The sequence below is a fragment of the Tamandua tetradactyla genome, chromosome 26 (genome assembly GCF_023851605.1).
Source record: "Tamandua tetradactyla isolate mTamTet1 chromosome 26, mTamTet1.pri, whole genome shotgun sequence".
Classification (NCBI taxonomy): domain Eukaryota; kingdom Metazoa; phylum Chordata; class Mammalia; order Pilosa; family Myrmecophagidae; genus Tamandua; species Tamandua tetradactyla.
The window spans coordinates 5,265,121-5,290,703 of NC_135352.1; the positions used below are offsets into that span (position 1 = coordinate 5,265,121).

Genomic DNA, 25,583 nt, shown 5'->3' on the forward strand with positions numbered 1-25,583 from the left:
ATAATGGTGAAGCTTAATCGAAAGACTCCTCTGAGTTTGTTTTGTCAGGCAGATAAAAGGAAAGGCCAAGTTAAAAGGGAATAAAAGATGATAACTCTCCGTGGCACCCAAGAAAGTGGAGGGTCAAGAGTAACTGAATGGACTAATGTAAAATACGGATTAAGGAGGCAAGAACTGGAATGGTAAAAGATTGCGGTAAGAGAAGGGAATAATTGAATTTAAAGATTTTGAGATCCTTTGAGAATTCCCTGTCTCTTCCTTAGAATCAGTTCAGCTGTGGGTAAAAACTGATGATGCTAAGGTGGAACCAGAATTAATTCCCAGGATTGGACAGCAAAGTGAACTCTGAACTCTGCCCTATCTCAAAATAGGGTAAATTAAAACCACCAGGTCGGAAGTTTATGATGCACAACTAGGAGAAACAAAAGTATTAGGGGCTCTCTGTCCCCAGCACCTCAGCTTGCCAGGAAGTGGACATGAAGCAGCTAGCACCAGCTGGAGGGTACATTATTCACCTTAATGAAAATGTGGAACCCATTCTCCTCTCATACTCAAATACATATTCAAAATCCTCACAGATGGTGCACGGATGGTTCAGAGGTGGAGTGCTCACCTTCCATGCAGGAAACCTGTGTTCAATTTCCTAAAGCTCACAACTGTTATTTCTAAAGGATGGGATTACAAAGACTGCTTCTTCTATAGTTTCTACCACGTTTCAGATTTGTCCCTTCTTAGTTCTCTCATCAGCCTTCTATAGATGTAGTTTCATCATCTGCCTAGGATTACCACAATTCAATCTTTCTGTTTTTAGGCTTTTTCTTACTCCCGTCCATCCTGGCCAACCCTTCTTTTAATACTTGTGTATCACTTCATCCTTCCTTAGGAAGTTATTTGCTACTTTTTAGATGAAACGCCTCAAATCAGTATTCAAGAGCATGGAGCAAATGGTGTCCTAGTCCTATGGGAACTCAATCACTTCTCAGCATATCCCATCCCCAGTTCTCTTGGTTTGGTCCTGCTTTCCTGCTTTTGCTGTTTCCCCCTCTATCTGGAAGCCATGCCCCTCCCCACCACTGCCCCACATCTAGGTGCCCTCCTCTTTCAAGTAACCCCTTCATTCATAACAAGGCAATTCAGTTTCCCCACGCCACAATCAGTTCATTTCTGCCCCCATTTCTCTGCTTGAGCTCTTCTTCCTGGCCCAAATGGCAAATATATATATATATATATATGTTTTTAAAAAAGTGGCAGAACAGTATCGCATCATGACCACTTTTGTATATGTGTTAGTATATGTGAAGAAAAAGAAACCTGGAGTCATGCTCATCAGACTTTTACCTGTGGTTATCCTTGAAGGGATGGAGGCAATTACAGGCATGTTCTACTTTCTATATAATAACTGCTGATTTATAATCAGAAAAAAAACAAACATTTTTAAAGCTTTACGCATAAATGGACTAAGCCGCATAAGGTAATTTCTCTAGGACATTTGTTGAAGTGAACTAACCTACTTCTACAATCTTTTGAACAGAAAAAGATGCCACTGCAGACCTTAAAGGAACTTATCATATAAAAGAAAACAGAAACATGTAAGTTGGATTCCAATTGTAGCTCTATTACTTCTCTCCCCAGAAACTTACCCAATGCTGTTTTAAGTCTGTTTGCCCTCTTGCATGGATGTTTGCTTGCTATTCCTTCAGAGATGAATAAAGATTTCCAGAAAGCTTCTGGAAACTTTATATAACTTAAAAACCCAGCTTCAGATGTCCTACCTCTTCTCAGCAGCCTACCTTCAGCAAAATCATGGAGTAGAACAATACTTCACAGACTAACTCAGTGGGTCTTGGGTGGGACTAGAGATTTTCTGCATTTGTAACAAGCTCACAGGTGATGGTTGTGATGCTGGTCTGAGACCAATGGTTTGAGTAGCAAGGGAAGAGAGTAATTCTAATTTTACTTCACTTCCCCACTTGCAATTGAGTGCAATCTCTTTCAATAGGGCTTTGTATATAGCTGGCCGTAATTCATTGCTTAGTTATTAACTAATGTACATTCGCCTTGCTTAGTTATTAACTAGTGTGGCAGAATAATTTTGAAATAGTAATAGATTCCCCTCTTTCCTTTTCCTTCTTTAACCTTCTTGCCACCATCTCTCTCCCTTCCCATAGTGCTCTATGGGCTATCCATTATAATCACCTGGGAAGCTTATTAAAAAAAAAAACAAAGAAAATGCCTTTTGGCCTATACAGGTATTGACAGCTTTTTTTTAAAACAAGGAGTTCTCCATGTGGTTCTCATAGGCAGCCAGGATTGAGAACTGCTCGTTGCCTCCAAGAGGGATATAGCAGGGCAGAAAAGAAATAGTTAATTCCTTGGAGGAACAGAAAAGGCTCTGAGCATAACTAGAATGTTTGGGATAGTTGCTTTTACCCACATACAAAGAAAGGTTAGCCTGGAGATGAGAAAGTGGTGGGGCATGGCTGTGCTATAAGTCTGGATAGACTGGCACTTGGCCTGGGAGAGATTTCCTCACCTGGTGCGACACAGAAGTGGCAAGATGACTCCTATGTTCTCCAGTCTGGCCCAGAAGTAGAAGTTGCAGGACTTGAAGTTCCAGGTTTTCAACCTATATGGGGCCATAATTGAATATCAGATGAAGCAAGTGATGACTAAGTGGATGGCTAAGTGGATAGATAGCATCAAGGCCAGCAGCTCCTACCCTGACGCCTGAATCCCTGCCCCAAAGACTTAAGTCCAAACTCCGGGGAAGATGGACCCTAAATCCAAATTGGACTGACCACTCCTCCCCAACAGAACAGTGGTTAAAAAGAGTAATTGTTGGATTATAAAAGACAGTTATATTTCTTGCTGAGTTGACCAAGATTCATGTCCGTTATACCAGCAAACACTAAAGTGTTAGCCCTTCTGAAGTGTTTGTGTTTTTATAGAGAATTCTTGAAGGTCAGAGGGCTTTAATACTGAAGGGAGAGAACTTGAATAGAAGCAAGTATGTTCTGTCCCTGAACCCCACTTTGTAAAAGGCTTCTGGGCCCTTTCCAAAAATAGAGCAGTCAGGGTGATGTGATGGTGGCTCAGTGGCAGAATTCCTGCCTGCCATGCAGGAGACGTGGGTTCAATTCCCAGTGCCTGCCCATGTGGAAAAAAACCCCAAAAAAAACAGTCAGTCGACTCCTAGGACTCCCTCCCCAACTCCACCCCATACCCCCACGTTTTTATCTCCTATAAAGCAAAAAAAAGCTTTTTGTTTCAATGATCATTATCATTGTTAAAAAGATAAATTTAAATATCTAATGGAGTATTAATTTAGTCTCTGCCCGAGTTCTTGTTCCTTAATCTCTAACTCTTTTAAACTGAGTTGACTAAACATTCCTAATTATTTCCAGTAGCCAGATATCCGTGTCCTACTAAACATAGTAAAAAGAGTTTTAGTCTTTTTTTTATTATTAGAAAAAGGTAGCTTCCACATTGGATGGAGTTTTGTCTATTTTCTTCACTGATGTAATGCAGGCACCTAAAACAATTCCTGGTACACAGTAGGTACTTCACATTTGTGCAATTACCTGCACAAATTTCACAAATTTCATTTTTGTGAAATGCATTTCTTTCCTGTAAATGAGGCTTGTCCCACTATAAGGCCAAAGATGCTACCGATCCCACCAGGACAAATAGCCAGGAAGGGGCCAGTGTGATGTCTGAAGTCTAAGAAGTTTGGAAACAAGTTGTCGTTACCTATCAAGGACAAAGGGACATCGATCAGATGGCTCTCTGCTCTGACCCTTTAGTGGATGTAGGTTAGGTGTGACCTTCGGATAAGTAGAGTTAACATCCTGAAATTAAGTAGGTCAGTAGTTTTCAAAGTGTGGTTCCAGGACTAGCAGCATGAGGGAATGATTAGAAATGCAAATTCTCAGGCCCCATCCCTGATCTACTGAATCAGAAACTCTGGGAGTGGGGTCCAGCAATCTGTTTTAACAAGGCCTCCAGGTCATTCAACTGCACGCTAAAGCTTGAATACCAGATTTAGTAGGATGATGGGCGGAAGAACGAGTAAGGCAAGGGAGAAGAGTTGGGAGATGCAGACCCATTCTGAGGGTCAAGGGGACATGCATCCAAGCAAGGAGATGAGTCCTGCCCTCCTGCAGTTTCTCAGAGAGTTGGTGGAGAGTTTAGAATGCATGGGTGAGACCACGATCAGCTTCTCTGGAAAGAGCCCCTGAGAAGTACTGGAGACTAAAAAGGTGGTCAGGGAGCAATGAGGTTATTGCAGTCATATTAAATTCTGACCATGATGTGGCAGATGGTTCTTCTGTTGGAATTGCAAGAGATGAGTAGCACTGATGGAGCTCTGAGTGTAAATGAAGCTTTCTAGAATAAGAAACCCAAACAGAGCTTCTGCATGGAGTCCTCTGCGGGGAAATTTCTACCAACTTCCCCGGGCGAACAGAAGACAACAGTGTCCCAGCTTCCCAAGCTTAGACCACCTTACTCTGCAGGGAGTGAGGCCCCAACCCACGTTACCCTCTCTTTGTACATATAGAGTTACATGGTGGAAATGTGAAGAATGGCGATGCTGTAGACACTGGGTTATTAGGATTCTGGACTCTGCTTATAGTATCTTTAACTGCCGGATTCACCTGTTGCAGCTCTTCTTGGACAGTGACTCATTTAGACTTTTTTGAACGAGGAGTGTTTCTTCCAACTCCGCTTTCACCTGCCAGGTTCAAGAGGCTTACTGGACATTCTTCCCACATGGACTAGCGCATGGTGATTTTGAATGGCATTGTAGCTGCTTTTACTGTAGCATGGTGCCTTGTATAAACGCACACTGGAGCAATATTGCTGGCTAAACCTAGTCACAATTCTTTTGTTAGAACAGAGAAACATGATTGCTGTACTCAGAGGACTGAAAACTCTGCTATTCATTATGTGGTCAGATACGTGTCATCATAATCACCACTATATTTATGGAGGACCTTTTTAAACATCATTCTAGAATTTAGGCATTGGGAATATCTAAATATTGTTGCAAGTACTTTCTGAAAAACGTAAGATGTCTACCTCATCTTTTTACTTTTGTATGTGTAGTTCTCATAGTTGTAGAAAAAAATTTAAAGGAATCAAACTTGAAAACTCATATACTGGACAAATGCCTACCTTTGCATTTATATACTACATTTTTGCAAAGAAATACTGATATTTATGTTTAATTGAGATAGAAATATTTCATATATACATACATATATATATATATATGTTAGGAAAGCAAGCAATACATAGTGCCTGGACATTTTATAAAGGCTACTTTTAAATATAATATTTAGTTTTTGATATTCATATATTCAGTAGACGGTGTGTTTATATTTTTTACAGGGCATACTTTCTTACGCTTTTTAAAAACATTTTCCTACTACACATTGAATTTGTATGTTTTTAAAATTGGTGCAAGACAAAATGTTCCAAGAAATGATCATGATGATGAATATGCAACTATGTGATGATATTGTGAATTATTGATTCTATATGTAGAATGGAATGATCAAAAGTTAAGAATGTTTGCGTTTGGTGTTTTTTGCTATTTAAAAAAAATTAAAAAATTAAAAAAAAAATTGGTGCAAGACAAATGTAAACATTATTTTTTAACCGGTACAAACTTAATACCTGCCATTTATACTGAGTATTTTGTCTTTTAAAAAAAGCAAGAAAGCACATTGACCTGAGTTCAAAATTAAGCTTATTATGGGAATCAATATTTGGAAACGACATATCAGATAAAGGTCTAGTATCCAGAATTTATAATGAGATTGTTCAACTCAACAACAAAAAGATAGCCAACCCAATTACAAAATGGGAAAAAGACTTGAACAGACAACTCTCAGAGGAGGAAATACAAATGGCCAAAAGACACATGAAGAGATGCTCAATGTCCCTGGACATTAGAGAAATGCAAATCAAAACCACAATGAGATATCATCTCACACCCACCAGAATGGCCATTATCAACAAAACAGAAAATGACAAGTGCTGGAGAGGATGCGGTGAAAGAGGCACACTTATCCACTGTTGGTGGGAATGTCAAATGGTGCAACCACTGTGGAAAGCAGTTTGCCGGTTCCTCAAAAAGCTGAATATAGAATTGCCATATGACCCAGCAATACCATTGCTGGGAATCTACTCAAAGGAATTAAGGGCAAAAACTCAAACAGACATTTGCACACCAATGTTTATAGCAGCGTTATTTACAATTGCAAAGAGATGGAAACAACCAAAATGTCCATCAACAGACGAGTGGCTAAACAAACTGTGGTATATACATACGATGGAATATTATGCAGCTTTAAGGCAGGATAAACTTATGAAGCATGTAATAACATGGATGGACCTAGAGAACATTATGCTGAGTGAGTCTAGCCAAAAACTAAAAGACAAATACTGTATGGTCCCAATGATGTGAATCGACACTCGAGAATAAACTTGGAATATGTCATTGGTAACAGAGTTCAGCAGGAGTTAGAAACAGGGTAAGATAATGGGTAATTGGAGCTGATGGAATACAGACTGTGCAATAGGACTAGATACAAAAACTCAAAAATGGACAGCACAATAATACCTAATTGTAAAGTAATCATGTTAAAATACTGAATGAAGCTGCATCCGAGCTATAGGTTTTTGTTTTGTTTTGTTTTGTTTGTTTTGTTCTTATTATTATTACTTTTTTTTTTTATCTATATCAACATTCTATATCTTTTTCGGTTATATTGCTAGTTCTTCTAAACCGATGCAAATGTACTAAGAAACGATGATCATGCATCTATGGGATGATGTTAAGAATTACTGATTGCATATGTAGAATGGTATGATTTCTAAAAAAAAAAAAAAAAAAAAAAAAAAATGGTCAGCACAATACTGCCTAATTGTAATGTAATTATGTTGGAACGCTGAATGAAGCTGCATCTGAGCTCTAGTTTTTTTGTTTTTTTCTCTTATATATTTTTGTACTTTTTATTTTTAGTTTTGTTTTCTCTCTGTGTTATCACTTTATTTCTTTTTCTGTTGTCGTGCTATTTCTTTCTCTAAATCGATGCATATGTACTGAGAAATGATGACCATACACCCATGTGATGATATTAAGAATTACTGATTGCATATGTAGAACGGAATGATTTCTAAATGTTGTGTTAGTTAATTTTTTTTAATTAATAAAAAAATTTTTTTTTAAAATTAAGCTTATTTCTAACCCAAAAACTGACTGAAAAAAAAAGATAAATTATTTAAATCAATAAAATATGAGCAATTTGAAAAAAAAAAAAAAAGAGAGAGCGAGAGAAACCCAAATATCTGGGAAAGGTCAGGAGGACAGATGTTTATATTTCAGAAAACCCAAAGTAGGGGAAATCTGAGTGTGGACCTGCCTTACGGAGGGGTAGACAGACTCCTAGAAAGAGACAATGTCCTCATCTCTTTTCTTTCCCTTCCTAGACAAAAGGAAGGTTCTGATTGAACCATTGCTTTAATGCAGCTGCTCAATCAGGGATTTACGTTCTCATGATGTAAGCCCAAGAGCCAGGGCCCTCTGCCACCCACCACTCTGGATCCAAATGGAGCAGCTGTGGGAACGTTTGTCTATATATCAGCCTATGCAAGTGCTAGCCAGGGCTGGCCTAGACAGGGTCCACTCCCCTTGGGCTGATAATATCCTCTTGTCTGAACAGGAGGCCCATCCCAACACAAGAGGAACATGAAGGAAGCTGCCAAGCCCAAGATAAGAAAAAACTTGGGGGGTCCAGGAGGAAGGGAGGCGGCAGTTAGCTGAAGGTTCTGGTTGGAAATGCTGACTTGCATGCGCCATCAACATAAGAACGGAAACATTTGTCAGTGTACAGAGGTCTGCCGAGTCTCCCCCGGTGCCATGAGGCTTTCTTTCCAATTTATCTTGACCTCAGCAAAGAATGGTGGTGACTTCTTGTAAATTCATAGCTTGAGATTCCTCAAACCTAGGGCTGACTAAGAGGTGGAGGTAGTGGACCACATGGCATACGCACAAGCTGCTCCCCCACACCTCCCACCCCCCACAAAAATTTCTTTTGCCCCTGGACAGTGGGTTGGCCCTTGACACTGCAAAAGCTCTACTCAAGAGTTAGAAAACACAGCTGTGGACAGGCTGCTTGGTTGGTTTCTAAAGGGCTCAGAAGCTAAAATGGCCCTAGATGCTGGGAGATGACCTGAGTGGTGTCTACATGTATTTTCATGATCCCAGTACAAACCTGAATCTACACTGTAAAATTTAAGGAGTTTTTAACAGCTCAGCGTTCTAGTGGCATGACCAGAAAAAGTGGCAGCTTGGGTGCTGAGAAGAGCTGTGTAAGTGCAAACTTTCTTCATTGGCGTTCCGTGGGGATAGAGCCAGTTGGCTTCTGCCGGCTTGAGAGGTGGGTTGAAGGCACCAAGGTCACATCAAGTCTGATGTCTGAAGGAAGCTGGGCCACAACCAGCTAAACTGGGCAGCAAGGGAACAGCCTCGTCTACCACTGGTCCTGCCTCAGTGCAATAGATCTCTGGTCATCCTGCCAGGAAAACTTCTCCCTCAGTACTCCTGAGAATGAGGTCCGCTTTCATAATTTCAAGAGAGAATGTGGAGAAGAGTGCTTAGGTCTAGAAAACATGTAGAGTTCTTCCCTTTTCTTCACCTAACCTAAGGGATTTCTATTCTATTTCTGAGATGCGTACTTCCTTGTTTGTTTTAACTTACTCTTCCACCAGGGGGCAGCTCTATACTTAGTGTTGTAACTGGAAACTTCAAAACAGTTTTTCCTCTTTAGAACCCAAAAGAAACAGATAAGGATCTGTCAGAGCCCTCCTTTAAAAAAAAAACAAAAAAAAAAGGCTTCCTATGCTGTGACCACTGCTGGGGGAAGTAGGGATTTGCTTCCATTTTGCTGTAGCCCAAAGGGGCCTCCTCTCTCCCAATCTCTAGGCAGGATGCTCTTTGGAATGTGTGAAATACAAGAAAAATCTCATCTTTAGGGGTCACACTTTCCCCCAGCCAACCTACAGGAAAAGTAGGTCTCTTATTTTCTCATGCTCATTTAACCTGCTGCTGAAGGCTGTGTTTTGGTTATTTCCAGAAACTGATGTGTCTACTGTCTGTCACTGGGGTTCGTGCTTTTTGATGCAGGATTGTCCTATGGCCCAGGGCAGATATCCTTTTTGGCTCAGGGGGGTGGGAAGGGCTGGTCACATTCCATTTTGCACCAGGTTTCAAGAAGGCCAGATTTGTGATTTCGGCCATGAAAGCAGAATGCATCAAACAGGGATTGTACATGGCATAAATCCCTAAAGGTAGATTACATCCATTGGACAATCAGCTCCTTGAAGGTAGGATTTTGTTTAGTCCACTGCTTTATCCCCACTGCTTATTACAGGATTTTTAAAAATTGGTGCTGAATGAGAAAATGCTATCAATCTTCTTTCACCCCTTTGTTTTCATTTTTTACCACCACACCCACCAATTCTAAAGCAGCTGCCAAACTTCTGGATGACTTCTTGGCTCTATTTCCCTCTTCCACCTGATTTACCTTAACACCAATCTGTCACTAACTTGGCCTAAGTCCAACCAATGTCCTGGTTGCCTGCCTGTAGCTCAGAATCTGAAGAGCCCAGACTTCTGTTCCATCCACAATATAGCATAAACGCAGGGCTGTTGGCTACACAGAAAGCCGTTGGAATTCTGACAGTTACTAGCCATGGGGATGTGTAAAATGGAAATTAAAATACCTACCTCTGTAAGTTATGGGGATAGTAAATAAGACTGTAGTAAAGCTCTAAATATACAGACGACATTCAATCAGTGCTTTTGTTTTGTTCAGTCTAATTCCATTTTATCCTAACTTCCCTCGTGCTACCCAAAGCACTACAGCTTCCATACACTATATTCATTCAAGAAGCCATGCCTTTGGTTATGCAAAGCTTACATACCCATCATACTGTCTGCCTGCTCTGGCCCTGCTCACCTATCACATTTAACACTTCACTTATTTGCAACTAATCACGCCTTCTGGAATTAACCTTTCCTCAGGTATGTCTTGCAATTCTCTTGTGTTGCCTCAAGGCCAAGCACCATGCTCAGTGTAGATGAGACTTGGTAAATCTTTGTTGAATCCGAGTGGGTTGGGTTTACCTAAAAGGACGACTTGCTGGATCTAGCAAGGAATCCCATACTTCCTAAGTTACTGGTTTTCCCTCTTGGTTGGTCACGCTGTCTTTGGGCCTTTCTGTGTCTTCCTGATGAATGTGGCACTGAGGAAGCTTGGGAGAAAAATGACCTTGGTGGGAAGGTCAGCCAGGCTGCCTGGGAGTTGGAGGGATGCCCACAGCTGTGCCAATAGCAGCCTGGAGGTTGGAAAATCACCAGTGGTTCAGTTCCACCCCACTCCACTACTGCTCACCAGGAGCATTCCACGAGGTTGTTTTTTACCTTTTCACTGTTCATTCTGAGCAATTCCTAAACCATTAAAACCCTACCATCCCCTGTGACCTTTCAGAGCCTCTCATTTCCCTTGTGACAATGACACTGCCTCCACTCACTGGACTATCATATCACTATTGCTTTATGACATTTCTGGGTGTCCTCTCATTATTCATGGTATCTCTTTCCTCCACTAGGTTGTAAGCCCCTTGGAAACACACACCATCGTTTCAAACACTGCTCTGTACTAGTTCACAGCATGTGGCATTTGCTCAACCACTGTCAGTGGGTTCCCCAACAGCAAAAACAGTCGTTTTGGTGATGCCAAAGGGCAGACAGGCCAACCTGTGCTAATCTCCTGGAGTGAGCATCTACCAAAGCTGTAAGTACACTGGGATGTTGGACCACAGGCCAGTCCCATTTCCCCAAGATTCATTGAGGACAAGGACTGTCACAGAATTTGCATCACCATAAGCACTTGGCCAAAATTGATGCCCAAATACCCAGATCTCTTGGTGGATACTTTTGCTCAGTAGGAAAGGATACAACTTCTAAAGAATTTTGCCTGTGGTCCCTGAACCACCAGAAAAGTCCACTTATTACCAAGTACCCCAGACTAAAATGTGGGGCTAAGAAAGGGAACAGGTCTGATCAGATTCATGAGCAAGACCTCCAGTCTTGCCAGCAGGGTAGAGAGTAAGATGCTTTTACTTAAAAGCTGAAGGAGTGGGAAGGTTGTGCTGGTTTGAAACTATTATGTACCCCAGAAAAGCCATGTACTTGCGGGAACAGATCTATTTTTGGATGGGACTCTTTGATTATGTTGTTTCCATGGAGATGTGACCCTGCCCATTAAGGGTATGTCTTAATCCACTTACTGGAGTCCTATAAGAGGAAGACAAGACAAAGCACAGACACCTGGAGACAGAAAATAAGTTTAGAGAGAAAACAACCCAGGAGAAGGAAGGACCCACAGGAGCTGAGAGCCATTTTGGAAACCAACCAGGAGAGAAGGGCCAGCAGATGCCACTATGTGACAGAGAAACCCTGGATGTGACTGGCCTTTCTTGAGTGAAGGTATCTTCCTGTCGATGCCTTATTTTCATTTTCATGGCCTCAGAACTGTAAATTTGTAACCTAATAAATCCCCTCTGTAAAGACCAATCCATTGCTGGTATATTGCATTCTGGCAGGTTTAGCAAACTGAAACAGAAGGCTGACCCAATCTCTCATTTGGTCCTTGTTGGAATTCTGGTGGTTGTTTTCCCTGGCAGTGCCCCACCCCAGCCTGTTTTCTCACCCATATTGAAAAGGCTATGCTATGTGCCTGGAGGTAGCATCCAACTACGGCCAGGTTCTCCTACACATCATCGCCAGGTACGTGGATTCCAGCTGCCTTCATGGTCCTTGTGAGGGGAGATGGCTCCAACTTAACCATAGAAATGGCCATCAAGGGACGTGACTACTGAATACCTGCTGCTCCCTGGACAGCAGATTTACAAGGATTATGAGCCTGGAGCTTTTAAACTCCATGTCAGCCACTGCCTCTTGGCGCAAAGGCCACCCATTGCCCATATATCCCTTGATGAGAAACACTTATCACTTCTCAGTAAAGATTTTTGCCTGACATTCAAGGCTCTTAGGAACCTGGTCCCCTTGGCCTTTTATAAAAGCCACCCCTCTGGTAAGGGGTATGGTATGTATGAATTTTTTTCTGTTTTCTTTTTATTTCTTTTTCTGAATTGATGCAAATGTTCTAAGAAATGATCATGATGATGAATATGCAACTATGTGATGATATTGTGAATTACTGATTCTATATGTAGAATGGAATGATCACGTTAAGAATGTTTGTGTTTGTTGTTATATTTAAAAAAAAAATTAGTTAAAAAAAACAACAACAACCCATCCCTCCCCAAATTGTCTGCTTTGACCAAAGCAGACTCTGATGTCCTCTTCTTGCACACTCTGGCTCCCTGAGACCACATGACCTCATAAGCACTGGGCCCTTGCCTCCCCTGAGCCCACTCACGCTTCAGAACCCAGATTTCTCCAGGAAGCCCCCAGCACTTGCATCTGCTACTTGCTGTAACCAATCCTATACAATCTTGTGAACTCTTATGCTATCATTCCTCATGGGCAAATGTTATGTCTTAACAAAATCCCCAAGGCTGAGAGCTTGTCTCACATGCTGTCTTCTATGACAGGGCACAGAACTCAACAAGCATCTGGTATACCTGGATGAAAGTCTGCACTGCCCTAAAGCTCAGGCTGCCCCACAGGGCCCTACTGGGGAAGGTGATGCAGTCACCACAGGCTCGATGGGAATCAACAGAGCCCAGAAGAGGGGGAGCGCACCTGCCACTGGAAAACAAGCTCTGGAGAGTAACCCAATGTGACCCCGGTTTCATTTGTTTTTAACTTCTCTGAGCCAGTCTTCTCGCCTGTTCAACGGGGATAATAATGTTTCCTCTACTTACCTTACAGGGTTTCTATAAGAATCAGATGAGATAATGCATAGGAAAGTACTTTATAAGCACTGTATGAACAAGCTGGTGTGAGTTACCATATGGAGTCGAAAGAGCTCAGACAGGGCCTAACTCTTGGCCCGAGGGAGAAGGTGATTTTTATTTCCACTCTTGTAGGAGGAGAAGGGGAGTTTTCCCACTGCACGCCAAACTAAAGTGGGGTGAGTGTGCCCCCAGAGGATGGGGCTGGGAGCACAAGTTCAGAAGGGCTCCTCGGTGTCCACTCCGTGTCCACTTCCAGTCCTTGGGCTGCAAGGGTGGACTCACAGGAGTCACACCCCCTTGGGTGGCAGCTCTTGCACCAACGGAGGCACATGGAGGTATCTGCTGGTGTTTGCTAAGAGGATGGGGGAGCAGGTGTCCTGAGAGAGGAAGGAGAGGGCCAGGGGGGCCAATCCCACCCTGATGCCTGCCCTGGACGGTAACTTTCATAAGGCCCAGCTGGGAGAACCTTCTCCCAAGAAGGGAATGAGGGGCCCAGAGGCATTGCTCAATCCAGAGGGCTGGCCCTTTAAATATCCATCTCAAACTGTGACTCTTCACCTGGGGAAAGAAGGAACAGAGGGCCATTTGAGGAACAGGTGAACCGTAGGATTGACATTTTAGAGTTTACTTATTTTTTCATTCTTTTGTTGCTATAAGAGCAGGGGCCAACTTTATGTTGCCAAGGAGAGTAGAGGAAGGGCAGGGGCAGGCTAGGAATTCCTGGAAACACGGGTTTTGTTTTCAGCTATGCTTTCTTCCTCAATCCAAAAGGAAGTACATATTCAGTTTACCCCATGGAAAGATGACAGTCCTGAATTTTGTATAATTTTTAATAAAGGTAAATTATTACCTGTGATTTTATTTTTATACCCCTTCATAGAAGCTTCACATAAAAATAATCCTTAAATAGAAAAATGTTCTGAATATGTGTCCTAATTTTTGGTTTAGAAGTTTTCCTTTTTCATGGAATTGTGTCATTCACAATCTCCCAAGCAAGGCTGCTCCAAAGTTCCGTAGCAAGAACATGGAAACAACTGGCCTCTTCTGGTTACAGTTGCACAAATCTGTGAGTCGAAAGGTAAGAAGCCTTAGCTTCTTATATATCCAGCTAAGCAAAATGAAGAATTATGCCCTCCCGACTCCATCATGACAACTGTGCAGAGCTTAGTTTCCAGGTCTCTTCTAGGCCATTATTTTGGGTTAAGAGCTGTCCATCAAGGCACCATGGGGGTCAATCTGCATTTTTTTTTATGGGCCAAAGCAACTCTGGAAACTGAGAGGGAAGTATGAAAGCAACCAGGGCTGGGGGCAGCTTTCAGGTTGTGGTGACTCAACAATTTCAGGCATTGATTAGGTCCCCATCCTCAACTTCCAGTGCTCAGTTTGAGGCAAGAAGTTAGGATCCTATAAATCTATCCCTCCCTCTTTCCTTCCTTTAACAAATGTCAGGTGACCATGTTGCTTTATTCTGGTTTTCACCTTGCTCTGTGTGTGTGTCCAAACTCACCCTCACACTGCAGCCCACCTCCCTCCTTTCCCCTGCTCTCCAAGTTTGAAAGGCAATGCAATTATGGGCTGTGGGGTTCCCCAGTAGATCATGAATTACATCCTACAGACTCCAGGTCATATGCATTTTTGGTGCTGTTAACAGAGCAAGCCTCACTGGAGGTCCCAGCTGTTTGCTGCTTGGGTCTGGTATTGCATTACCTTCCAGGTGAATGGTCGGTGGCTTCCAACCTGACTCAGGTTGTTTTCAAGTATTGACACCGACTGCACACTCTGGCAAGCTAGTCTTGATACCACAATGCAAGCATTCACAAACCTCTGCCAGGGTGGCTGCTGATGACTTGCGGGGGTAGGAACACCGGGAAGGATCTGGCAACTAAATGTCAAACCCACAGAAACAACTGGCTGCATTATTTCTACTCCTCTTTGAAAAGAACGCATTCGTGGACCCAAATCCTGACAGCGGCATGCCAAATATATTTCTTATCCTGTAGATGCGTAATTTCCTAGAGGGCTAGGACATAGTGTCTTTGATAAGCTGTCTCTTGCGCCATGAACTCACGGGTATGTTTAAGTTTTGCAGGTGAGTGGTGACAATGATGCAAACAGGTACACTTAGGAAAGTTGCTGTGTGAAGCCACTGCCATTGCAAACATGATCCCTGCTAATTAGATTACTGCTGGTGCCAAATCACCTTTCCTGGGCTCTTCGGCCCCTTTCAAAGGGAAAGCTGGTCCCAATGCAAGTTGTACCTTTCCATCCCTATGTATACCCTCTGGACGCCACTGTAGGTGGAATTCCCCCTAGTGGATGGAGCCCACAGGCCTGGCCCATCCCCCTTCCCAAAGGAAAGCCCGGCCACTCATCACCTGCCGGCTTGTCTTCAGGGCTGCCATGCCGGTGGCTCTGGCTGGCTTCCACAGGGGGCTCATCACTGGCAGGGCTGGTGACCCCAGGAATGGTGGGCAGGTCCCGGGGAGGAGTCTTGGCCACAGGTGAGTTCCGACATTCCATCAGGAATTTCCGGTCGTAGATGATCCTGGTACCTGGAAGGGCAGGGAGCTTGGTAAAGGGACCTCGAGCCACTGCCTGCCCGTTATTCCAGTTCTTTGAGGCATGGTTGTAGCAGGGGCTGCAGATTCTCCTGCAAAAGTTGCACCAAGGAGGAGAAGGGCTTACCCAGAGACATGGCTGCAGTCCAGAATGCCGCTGCCTCTCACCAGCCCTGTGCTCTTCATCCAGGGATGCCGCGATGACAGAAGGGGGCCCAGTAGCCCCTGCACTGCGTACTTTTTTGTTCTTAGGGTCCTGCATGCCCTGTGCCCTCTTAGCACTCACCTAATCAGATACCACTGTCATTGCTCGTGACAACCATAACTGACAGTGGGAGAAGTACGTTTTCATTCATTGTTCAATTTTGTCCCTATAGTACTCTGGTGGGATACCCAGAATAGAATACTCTCTTTACCCAGAATGCAAGTCTATAATCTCAATTTACAAACAAGCAAACAGAAAAGTTAAGTGTTTCACTAAAACCAGTGAACATGAGAATTTTCCCTGCCTCACAAAAGGGTCTCCTGCTAAAGCCATCCCCTTGTGAACATTCTCATTTACCCCTGTCACCGCTTTGCCTGTTTGCTCTGATTTGCAGCTGCACTTCAGAATCTGTACACAAGTCTGCATTCCATTCATTTTCTTTTCCCTCTCCTTTCGCAAGTGCTAGTCGTTCTCCCTAGGGAGTGTGCCTTATTGAATTATTCATCATTCTTAAACCACACCCAGAACCTTCCTTTCAGGGTGCAGTTACCAGAGTGTCAGGGTGTAAGAGTTTCCCAAAGTGTATTGGGTCCAAGATGACTTGTTGAAGACTCACCTCATTCACCAAATAACAGTGAGCACAGAGAAGGCTATTCCTGTTTGCTTCTTTCTTAGTCCTAATTATGTCCCAAGCATTAGTCACTTGTACTGGTACGTTTGCCTAGTGTTTCCTTTTCAATGAAAAAAACAGGCCTTAGGCTCAAAGCCTTCAGCAGGCAATGGAAGCTAGCTAGAATCTAGTGACTGTCTTGTCATTAGATTCCTATTTATACTTACCTTCTATTTATGGCAAATGAATTTGATTTTCCATATATACATTGACAAATGCGTTATACCCACCTAATAGCAACTCCTCTTTTTCTCCTACCCCTATTTTTGGTAACCTCTAATCCATCTTTTTTTTCTATGAATTTGCTGTTTTTAGATATTTTTGAAGTTCTTCTCTTCTTGTCTCCACTCAATACTGCTTTTTTTTGTTGGTTTGTTCACCACAGAGTAGGGATCTGACCCCACTGGAGTGTGACTTAAGTGTTAGGATTCAACAGTATCAAAAAAAGAACCTGGACTGATGCTATGAAATTTATTGCTGCAAAGGAGAAACTAAGCCTGCTTATAATTAGTCCTAAGCGTCACCCCCAAAGAACTTCTTTTGTTGCTCAGATGTGGCCTCTTTCCCTAAGCCAATTAGGCAAGTGAACTCACTGCCCCCACCCCCACGTGGGACATGACTCCCAGGGGTGTAAATCTCTCTGGCAACGTAGGACAGAAATCCCAGAATGAGCCACCAGGACCCAGTATCATGGGACTGAGAAAGCCTTCTTGACCAAAAAGGGGAAGAGAGAAATGAGACAAAATAAAGTTCAGTAGCTGAGAGATTTCAAAGAGTTGAGAGGATATCCTGGAGGTTATTCTTATGTATTACTATAGATATCCCGTTTTAGTTTATGGTGTATTGGAGTGGCTAGAGGGAAGTACCTGAAACTGTTGCACTGTGTCCCAGTAGCCTTGATTCTTGAAGAAGAAGGTATATAGTTTTTACAATGTGCTCCTGTGTTTGTGAAAACCTTGTGTCTCATGCTCCTTTTATTCAGGATGGGCAGATGAGTAAAAAAAATAAGGAAAAATAAATAGATAAAAAATAGGGTGGGATAAGGGGTAAAAATAATTGGGTAGATTTGCAACACTAGTGGTCAATGAAAGGGAGGGTTAAGGGGTATGGGATATATGAGTTTTTTCTTTTTTCATTTCATTTCTTTTTCTGGTGTGATGCAAATGTTCCAAAAATGATAATGGTGGTGAATACACAACTATGTGATGGTATTGTGAGCCACTGATTATATACTGTGGATGGTGTGTGTGAAGATTTCTCAATTAAAACAAACAAATCAAAGGCCAAAAAGGAAAAAGAATCTGGAGGTCAAGAGCCTTCCAGACATTCTCCTTAAAGGTCACTAGCCCCCAGAGATTTTTAATTCATTAATTACACTTAAAAGGGGTGAGGGGAGTAGCAAAACCTCTCTGCCCTTTGCCCTACTGCTAGAGCACTTAAAAAGCAGAGGTGGTAGTCATAGAACTGTATTCCATACCAAACTCCAAAAACTGTTCCATAACTAACTGTTGTGGTGTACTTTAAAACTTATTGCTTTTTTGTATGTATCTTTTTTTTTCATGACAAAAAAAGGTTAATAAAATAAAAGCAGATGTGGTCATCAAGAAAGTTAAAAGACAACAAACAGACTTTGATTGCAGCAGTCTCCGGGGCTGTCTGGGGGACTTGGTGCATTACTGAAGGAAAGAAGAGAGGCACGGGGGCGTAGGGACTGCACGCACACCCACCCGGGACCCTGAACACCTCTCCCCTGTTCTTCATGATCCATTGGGCCCCCTCTCTGGGACATGGTGACGCCTAGGAGATGCTCTGTTTGCACGCTGTAGCTGAGACATCCCAGGCAGGTCCTGGAGCTGAGTTGAGGAACTGAGATGCAGAGAACTGGAGACCATCCAGCTACTGCAAAGAGCCTAACCCGCCCCTTTCCAAACAGAGGCTCCCAGCCCTCAGGAGTGCACGGTCAGGGAGACAGGGACGAGGAAGTGAGCCAAGCCACACTCCTTGAATGTACCACACGCATGACCCCCCCCCCACAAACCCCCTTTGCGCTCAAGCCCCGCCCGACACGCCCTAAGCACCTCTGGCCCCCATGACCCACCCCCACGCATGTGTGGATCTACACTCTGTATCCCTGCCCCACGCACACCCGCCCTCTCCTCCCATATACCCTTGCACGTGCACACTTCTGCCCCGCCTTCCTGCACCCCACTGAACCCCAACACCCATGCCCCATGCACTTGCGCACCCATCCCCACATCCCTGCCCCCACCTCCTGCCGTGTCCCCTGCACCGCATCCTGCCCAAGCTGCACCCTACTCCCAAGGCCCCCATGTTCTGCTCCCCATGCTCCCAGGCACCAGCACAGAGCACCCCACCCCCCCAGTCTAACCCACAAACACAAAACCTTAGACTGTTGAGGGAAATCAACCTCCAAAGTAACCCTATCAAGATAACTGAATGCTTCGAGGTCAACAGGAAATCAGGAAGCATATGAAAGATGCAGACAGATATACCTAGCCTAATGACCAAATTAAAACACCAAAGGAGACAAAGACTTTGGAACAACTAATCAAAGATGTTCGTACAGCTCTACTAAATAAATTCAATGGATTGGCTAACGACGTAAAGGAGATCAAAAAGACAACACAGGAGCATAAAGAAGAATTCAAAAGAATAAATAGAAAAATAGCAAGTATCACAGAGATGAATGATACTGTAGACCAAATAAAAAATATTACAGAGACACACAACAGCATATTTGAAGAGGCAGAATAAAGAGCAAACTAGAGGACAGGACGATTGATTTTGAATGCACAAAAAAACAAATGGAAAATGTGAACTGGATCTCAGGGAAATGATGGACAGCATGAGCATACAAATATAAGAACCACTGGTGTCTCAGAAGGAGAAGAGTAAAGGGCTAGGAAGATTAATTGAGATAATGCAAGAAAACTTCCCAACCCTTATAAAAGACATAAATATGCAATTCAAAGAATCCAAACAGACCCCAAATAGAATAAATCCAAATAGGACTTCTCCAAGACACATACTAACCAGTCTGTCAAATGCTGAAGAAAAGCAGAAAATCCTGAAAGTAGTAAGAGAAAAATGATCTACTACATACAAGGGAAATACATAAGACTGAGCTGGCACTACTCACAAGGCACTATGGAGATGAGAAGGCAGTGGGAATAATATATTTAAGATCCTGAAAGAGAAAGACTTCCAGCCAAGAATTCTGTACCCTGCCAAACTGCCCTTCAAAAGTGAAGGAGAGATTACAATTTTCACAGACAGAAAAATAATGAGAGCATTTGTCAACAAGAAACCAGCCCTACAAGAAATACTAAAGTGAGTTTTGTTGGCTGAAAAAGAGACAGGAGAGGGAGGTCCGGAAGAGGGCACAGAATTGAAGAGTACCAGCAAGAGGAACTTAAAGGTTAAAAAGAGAAAGACGGAAAAGAACATACAGATCTGACAAGTAAAATCCAAAGGATAAGACGGTAGATTCAAGAAATGCCTTCAAAGTAATAGCTTTGAATGTTAAAAGACTAAACTCAGCAATTAAGAGATACAGATTGGCAGAGTGGGTTAAGAAATAAAATCCATCCATATGCTGCTTACAAGCAACTCGTGTTAGACCCAAGGATATAAAAAGATTGAAAGTGAAAGGATGGAAAAAAATGTTCCATGAAAGCTTGTAACCAGAAAAAAAGCAGGAGTAGTTATATTAATATTAGACAAAATAGATTTTATATGTAAAGACGTCATAAGAGACAAAGAAGGACACTATATTAATAAAAGGATTCATTCATGAAGAAGAAATAATGGTCATAAATGTTTATGCTCCCAGTCAAGGACCTCCAAAGAGCACGAGGCAAACACTGGCAAAACAGAAGGGAGACTTACATTTCAACAATAATAGTGGGAGACTTCAATATACACCTCTATAGACAGAACAACAAGACAGAAGATCAACAAGGAAATAGAAAACTTAAACAATTTGATAAACAGATTAGACCTAATAGACATAGATAGATCGTTACACCAGGATATTCATTCTTCTCTAGTGCCCATGGAACGTTTTCCAGGATAGATCATATGCTGGGGCACAAAACAGGCCTTGATAAATTTAAAAAGATTGGGACTATTCAAATTATTTCTTCTGATCACAACGGAATGAAGCTGGAAATCAATAACCACCAAAGACCAGAACTTTCACAAATATATGGATGTTAAATAGTGCACTCTGATACAATCAATGGGTCAAAGAAGAAATTGCTAGAGAAATCAGTAAAAATCTGAAGACAAATGAAAATGAGAATATGACATACCAGAACTTACGGGATGTGGCAAAGGTAGGACTGAGGGGAAATTATTGCCCTAAATGCCTATATTAAAAAAGGAGAGCAAAAATTGAGGATTTAACTGCTCACCTGAAGGAACTAGAGAAAGAATAGCAAACTAACCCCAAAGGAAATCATAGAGAAATAACAAGATTAAAGGAGAATTAAATGAATTGGAGAACAAAAGAACAACAGAATCAGCAAAACCAAAAGTTGGTTCTTTAAGAAAAAATCAATAAAATCGATGGACCCCTAGTTAGGCTAACCAAGGAAAAAAGAGAGAGGATGCATCCCAGAGTATATTGAGCAGAGAATATTGGTAAAGTCCCATAAAGCCCCTTATGGGAGAAAACATAGGGAACTATTAAACTTTACCACCGGGGAAACCCCTGATACTGTGTCAAACATTAAGGACTCCCAGGTCAATAGGTTAAGCCCTTGATTTTGAGGTTTGCTCTTGTGAAGTTTATTTATGTAGCAGAGAACTGAGGCCTACTTAAAGTTATACCTTAGAGTCACTTCCAGAGGACCTCTTTTGTTGCTCACATGTGGTCTCTCTCTCTCTCTAAGCCCAACTCTGCAAGTAAAATCACTGCCCTCCCCTACATGGTATATGACATCCAGGTGTGAAAGTGCAATGTGGGATATGACTACCAGGGATGAGCCTGGCCCTGGCACATCTTCCTAACCAAAAGGGATTGACAATGCCTACCTGACCAAAAGGGGAGAAAGAATTGTAACAAAATAAGGTTATCAATGGCTGAGAGACTTCAAATAGAGTCGAAAGTCTATTTTGGAAGCTACTCTTATGCAAGCTTCAGCTAGATATTGTTATTTATCATGGTTTGTGAAACCCCAACTAAACCATTCCTGCCAACCCTAAAGAACACCTAGGTTCTATCTGAGATTCTACAAAGGTTCCATGCATTATGATTACTTTCCAAAAACAAAATGGGAGAAAATCATTTGGAATTCTCCACTTGGTAGCTTCAGTGAATACTGATCTGGAAATTACCTAGATCTTCTACAGATTGAGGCAAAGCTAATAAAACACATACAGGTCACTTATCAATGATATGGGCCCATGGACCCTCGGCTGAAAAGGCTGGGGACTTGGCATGTGGACAAGGGCAGGGAATAGAAACCAGAGTGGAGAAGCCAAGTTTCTGCAAGGGTGCTGAGTGTTAGCCCCCGGAGGGGGTCAGTCAGGCATGGTCTGATGGACTACCTGCTGGGGGGATATCACACCAGGACTGCTCCTTATAAAACTCTTTCTTGGCTAAGTGTTCACTTCCCCATAAGTTCTGCTTCCCCAGTTTATATCAGGGAAAATGACATAAATCCACAAGGTGCTTGCAGACAGGACCATGAAGTGCTTTTGAGGATCTAGGCTATTTTAAGCTGGAAGAGCCTCCTGCTGCTTCTCTCAAAAAGCATGCACGTCATCCAGAATAAGCAATGGAAGTACCCAGTTCAACTTGGATGTAAGCAGGGTTTAAACTGTTACCACAAACCACAATATGTGAAGAGAGAAAGTGGAGAAATGGCAAATGAGAGGAGGAAGGTGAAAACTAAATGCATGGAGGTAGAGTGGAGATTGTAATAAAGAAGCATACAGATTTGCCCCAGAGAACCCCAGAAAGGTTTGGGAATTAGAGGTATCGGAAAATATGGGGTTGGGGGCTTACAATAGGAGACTGTTTAGAAGACAGGAGACCAACTGGACCCCAGGTTCCCACCACCATCTGGGTACTTCCCTGAGGTTTACTCTTTGGAGGAAAGTAACCAGAAAGGTGATCAGAGGGATGGGCCTGACTCCAACAGAGAAGTGGTAGGGAAATTTAAGTTGAAGTTGACTCCTGAATGGTGAGCCGCCAGCCCCCATCCCATGGGTAATGGCCTACAGAAACTGATTGTAGGAAGGGGGGTTCCCATGAAGAAAACCAGTGAGGGACAATTAACTGTACACTGAACCCACTGGTCTCTGGACTTCACACATACACAAGTGGCTCCCAATCAGCTTTTGACAACTCATAGACAGCCAAATGCCTACAGACATTTCTGAGAAAAGCTTGAGACATTTAAGGAGTGGCCCAAACAAACAGACTGAAAAAAAAGAACATTAAAAAGGGAGCAGAACTCCTGGAATCTATAATTCCCGGAGGCTTCCTAGGTCAGATAACTCCTGAAACCCAGAGGGACCAGCCTCTCCAAGATTATCAGTTAATTACTTCCCCTTTAGCCTTTATGTTGACATCCCTTCTCAACATGAAAAAGTCAGAAGGGACATTGCCTAAAGATCCCTACAGATGGGAGAAGGATCCAAGGAGAAGGAGGAGGTATAACAGAAAAAATAGTATTTAACAAACAAGTATGATTGCTGAATCACTATGTTAATATTTCTTCTAGCCTCCAACATTTTGGAGCAGTTAAAAGGAAAAAATTGAGGGCGGGCCACAGTGGCTCGGCAGGCAAGGATGCTTGCCTGCCATGCCAGAGGACCTGGGTTCAATACCCGGTGCCTGCCCATGTTAAAAAAAAAAAAAAAAAAGGAAAAAATTGAGATAGTGGAATGGCAGCCATGACAAACTCTGGGATCTGCTCTGCAACTACTTGTTGAAGTGTGCTTTGAAAATCATTGCTTTTTCTTTTTTTTTGCTTGTATATGTTATATTAAACAATTAAAGAGTGTTTTTTTAAGAAAGGGAGCAGAAGGAAACTTTAAAGAAGAACAAAGGGATAAAAAGATAACAAGTCAGGGACAACAGTAGGCCCAAAGTCTGATAATAGGAAGTCAAAAAAGAGAGAAAAGAGAAATTGGTACAAAGCAATTTACTTAAAAAAAAAAAAATCCCAGCATTGAAAGACATGAGGTTTCCAACTGAAATGCTCTCTTCAGTATCCAGGACAGTGAATTAAAACACTAAGTATATTTCACAATGCCAGGCATAAAGAGAAAATCCTAAAAATCTTCCAGAAAAGAGACAGGAAATCGGAGGCACATACAAGGACTGAGAATAAGAATGGCATACAACTCTTCAACAGCAACACTGGCAGCCCGAAGAAAGTATGGGTCAGTCAATGCCTTCACAATCCTGAAGGAAAATGAGTTTTATTTATTTTTTTTGGCATGGGCGGGCACTGGGAATCAACCCAGGTCCCCAACATGACAGGTGAGAACTCTGCCACTGAGCCACTGTTGCCCGCCCTATATTATGTTTTTAATACAAAACTCTAGTAAGGATAACGGGACATAAAATATATAAACATACAAACAAACTTTTCTACCAAGTTATGTAAAAAGTGCCCCGGCTGGAACTAGGTTGACTCCCCACACACACCCAGGAAAAAAAAGCCCAAAGGAAGCACTGGACTGGAAACACGGAAGGACCAACTCATCCCTGAATATCCCTCTGTTTTAGTTTGTTAAAGCTGCCAGAAATGCAATATACCAGGAATGGGTTGGTTTTTACAAAGGGAATTAATTATTAAGTTACAAGTTTACCGTTCCAAGGCCATAAAATGTCCAAACTAAGGCATCCAGAGAAAGACACCTTGACTCAAAGAAGGCTGATGTCTGTCACAGGGGAAGGCACATGACTGGTGTTGGCTGGTCCTTATACCCAGCTCTGTTGCTTCCAGCTTCTGATGCAAGTGGTTTTCTCTCTAAGTGTCTGTGGACCTTCGCTTAGCTCCTCCAGGACACAACTCTGGGTTCTGGCTTGCTTAGCATCTCATGGGAAGGCACATGGCAATGTCCATGTTTGGGCATCTGCTCTCTCTGTTGGCACTCTAAGCATCTCCAAATGTCTCAGTCTCTGTAGGCTCTAGTTTCTCCAAAATGTTTTCTTTTAAAGGACTCCAGTAAACTAATCAAGACCTACCATGTATGGGTGGAGCCACATCTCCGTGGAAGTAATATACTCAAGAGGTCATGCCCACAACTGAGTGGAAACAATCTCAATTCTCCGTAGAAACAACCTAATCAAACATTTCCACCCTAAACAATAGGTCTGCCCCTACAAGACTGGATTAGGAAAAGAAAATGGCTTTTCTGAGGTACATAACTTTCAAACTAGCCTTCAAGAAAGGTCAATAGCATCAGGAATGCCTCTGTCAGCTGGGAAGGCATGTGGCTGGCATCTGCTGGTCCTCTGGCTTCTGGTTTCAAACAGCTTCCTTGGGGGCATTTTCTTTCTGCATCTCCAAATGTCTCTGTCTGTGCTGGCTCTGAGCTTTTTCCAAAATGGTTCCCTCTTAAAGGACTCCAGTAAGTGGATTAAGACCCACGTTGAATGGGCAGAAACATATCTCCATGGAAATCACCTAACCAAAGGTCTCACCCATAATTGGGCGAGTTACATCTCCACGGAAGCAACTTAATCAAAAGGGCCCCACCCAAACGGTAAGTCTGCTCCCACAAAATTGGATGAATTTTAAAAGAACATGGCTTTTCTGGAGTACATAACAGTTTTACGCCAGCACACCCTCTGTACTTGTCTGTACAAGCACCTGTAATGTTTATACCTGACCTTAACTGCCATGACCGTATTCAAGTAGAGGGAGGACTGCAACCCAGAGATGCAAGAATTAACCCTTGCCTGCACACTCAAACACATTTCCTGGTTTTACTGATTCATTCACTGAACCCCCACTTTGTACAAGCCCCATGCTGGGTGCTGAAATGTAAGGAATAGTTAGAAGTGCTAAGAGGTCCCTGATCTCAGACACTCACAATCTACTCAGAGGAGAGAGACCTGGAAACGAATGATTATAGTCAACTCTGTGACGTCCAAAATGAGAAGCAC

General features: G+C 42.6%; 1 protein-coding gene and 1 long non-coding RNA gene across 2 annotated transcripts in view; one reads left to right on the top strand and one right to left on the bottom strand.

Moving 5' to 3' along the window:
• Positions 1 to 13,852, top strand: LOC143669959 (uncharacterized). The gene is made up of 5 exons (XR_013169156.1): positions 1 to 182; positions 1,532 to 1,589; positions 4,665 to 5,066; positions 10,681 to 10,865; positions 12,691 to 13,852. It is a non-coding gene; the product is annotated as an uncharacterized LOC143669959 (long non-coding RNA).
• EIF4EBP1 (eukaryotic translation initiation factor 4E binding protein 1) overlaps positions 13,091 to 25,583 on the bottom strand; it is a 21,531-nt gene continuing 9,038 nt past the window's right edge. The window contains exons 2-3 of the mRNA XM_077144618.1: positions 15,372 to 15,548; positions 13,091 to 13,554 (exon numbers count right to left, since the gene is read on the bottom strand). Of these exons, the coding sequence (XP_077000733.1) occupies positions 13,523 to 13,554; positions 15,372 to 15,548 (209 nt within the window). The 3' untranslated portion in view covers positions 13,091 to 13,522. The remainder of the gene's footprint in view (positions 13,555 to 15,371; positions 15,549 to 25,583) is intronic.